The 2,115-nt window shown below is 69.1% G+C and overlaps 1 protein-coding gene across 1 annotated transcript in view; it reads right to left on the reverse strand.

Annotated features, from left to right (window-relative positions):
- The window catches only part of LOC118159162 (glycogen phosphorylase, muscle form-like), a gene marked incomplete at its 3' end in the record, with an annotated part of 2,922 nt that extends 1,006 nt beyond the window's left edge, over nucleotides 1–1,916 (reverse strand). Inside the window, exons 1-3 of the mRNA XM_035313784.1 lie at nucleotides 1,695–1,916; nucleotides 1,049–1,141; nucleotides 43–189 (exon numbers count right to left, since the gene is read on the reverse strand). Coding sequence (XP_035169675.1) covers nucleotides 43–189; nucleotides 1,049–1,141; nucleotides 1,695–1,901 — 447 coding nt within the window. The remainder of the gene's footprint in view (nucleotides 1–42; nucleotides 190–1,048; nucleotides 1,142–1,694) is intronic.
- Between the last annotated feature and the right edge of the window lie 199 nt (nucleotides 1,917–2,115).

Raw genomic sequence — 2,115 nt, forward strand, 5'->3', positions numbered from 1 at the left:
AGCCGGGGGGGGGGCTCCCCCGTGCCGCCCCGCCCCACGCACGTCGAGGAAGCGCTGGTTGATCTCGTAGATGATGTCCAGGTGCCGGGGCAGCAGCGACTCCAGGAGGTGCACGGGCCAGCGCTCCAGCGCCTCGGGCAGCACCGTGTGGTTGGTGTAGGCGCACGTCCGCACCGTCACGTCCCACGCCTGGGGGGGCCGCAACCCTGAGCCACGGCCCGCGGGGAGCCGGGGGGGGGCTGCCCCATAGAGACCCCCCCCCGGCACTTCTGGGGAGCCCCTCAGGCTATGGGGGCTGTCCAGCCCCATGGCATCCCTGCCCCATAGCGTCCCTGCCCCATAGCATCCCTGCCCCACTGCACTCCTATCCCAGGGGAAACACTGCCCCATAGCGTCCCTGCCCCATAGCGTCCCTGCCCCATAGAGACCCCCCCAGCCCTTCTGTCCTATGGGGGTGGGTCCTGACCCACAGCGTCTCTGCCCTATTGCATCCCTGCCCCATAGCTGTCCCTGCCCCATAGAGTCCCTGCCCCATAGCTGTCCCTGCCCCACTGCACTCCTATCCCAGGGGAAACACTGCCCCATAGCGTCCCTGCCCCATAGCATCCCTGCCCCATAGAGACCCTGCCCCATAGCTGTCCCTGCCCCATAGCTGTCCCTGCCACACTGCACTCCTATCCCGGGGGAAACACTGCCCCATAGCGTCCCTGCCCCATAGAGACCCCCCCAGCCCTTCTGGCCTATAGGGGTGGGTCCTGACCCGCAGTGTCTCTGCCCCATTGCATCCCTGCCCCATAGCTGTCCCTGCCCCATAGCGTCCCTGCCCCATAGCTGTCCCTGCCCCATAGCGTCCCTGCCCCATAGCGTCCCTGCCCCATAGCACCCCCCCAGCCCTTCCGTGGGGTCCCTTGGTCTATGGGGGGGGGGGGCCGGCCCTCCGGGGCCCCGCCCCCCGGCGGTCCCCCCCCCCCCCCACCCGGCCCGGGGGGGCCCCCCCCCCCCCCCCCCCCCCCCCCCCCCCCCCCCCCCGCCCCCCTGTCCCCCCCACCTTGTCCCAGGGCAGCTTCTCCTCGTCCACCAGGATGCGCATCAGCTCGGGGATGGCGAGGGACGGGTGGGTGTCGTTCAGCTGGATGGCCACCTGCGGGGCACGGGGACACGGGGACACGGGGACATTACATGGGGACATGGGGACGTCATATGGGGACATCATACGGGGACATCATATGGGGACATTACATGGGGACGTCATATGGGGACATGGGGACATTACATGGGGACATGGGTGTTATACGGGGACATGGGGACATTGGGGACATGGGGATGTGGCATAGGGACATGATATGGGGACATGGCATGGGGACATGGGGACACGGCCCAGGGACTGGGGATGCGCCGTGGTGGCACAGGGACACAGGATGGGGACATGGCACAAGAACGTGATGCAGGGACACGACACGGGGACGTGGCACGGGACAGGGACCTGCAAGGGGACACGGCTCAGGGACGGGACAGGGGGACAGGGGGACAGAGGATGGGGTTGGGCCACGGGGACATGGGGACAGGGGACGGGGATGGCACATGGAGACAGGGGATGGGGATGGCACATAGGGACATGGGGACAGGGGGACAGGGGACGGGGATGGGACACGGGGACAGGACATGGGGACAGAGGGACATGGGGACAGGGGCACCTTGTCGGGGAAGGTGTCGAAGGCGGTGCGCACGGGGTCGCGGCTGCCGAACTTGGCGGACTTGAAGCGCCGCACGATGTCGTGCAGGGTGGCCGCCACCACGAAGTATTCCTGCTTCAGCCGCAGCTCCTTGCCCTCGAAGAACTGCGGGGGGACCCCCACCGAGCCCCACTGAGCCCCACGGCACCCCAAGGAACCCCCCAGCATCCCACGGCGCCCCACCGAGCCCCACCGAGCCCCACGGCGCCCCACGGCACCCCCCAGCACCCCATGGAGCCCCACAGCACCCCACCGAGCCCCAAGGAACCCGACAGCACCCCACGGAGAACCCCACCCATAAGCCCCACTGTGCCCCATGGCACCCCACAGAGCCCCACTGAGCCCCCCAGCGCCCCACGGAGAGCCCCCCCCAGCACCCCCC

Source organism: Oxyura jamaicensis, unplaced genomic scaffold (assembly GCF_011077185.1).
Source record: "Oxyura jamaicensis isolate SHBP4307 breed ruddy duck unplaced genomic scaffold, BPBGC_Ojam_1.0 oxyUn_random_OJ68161, whole genome shotgun sequence".
Lineage (NCBI taxonomy): Eukaryota > Metazoa > Chordata > Aves > Anseriformes > Anatidae > Oxyura > Oxyura jamaicensis.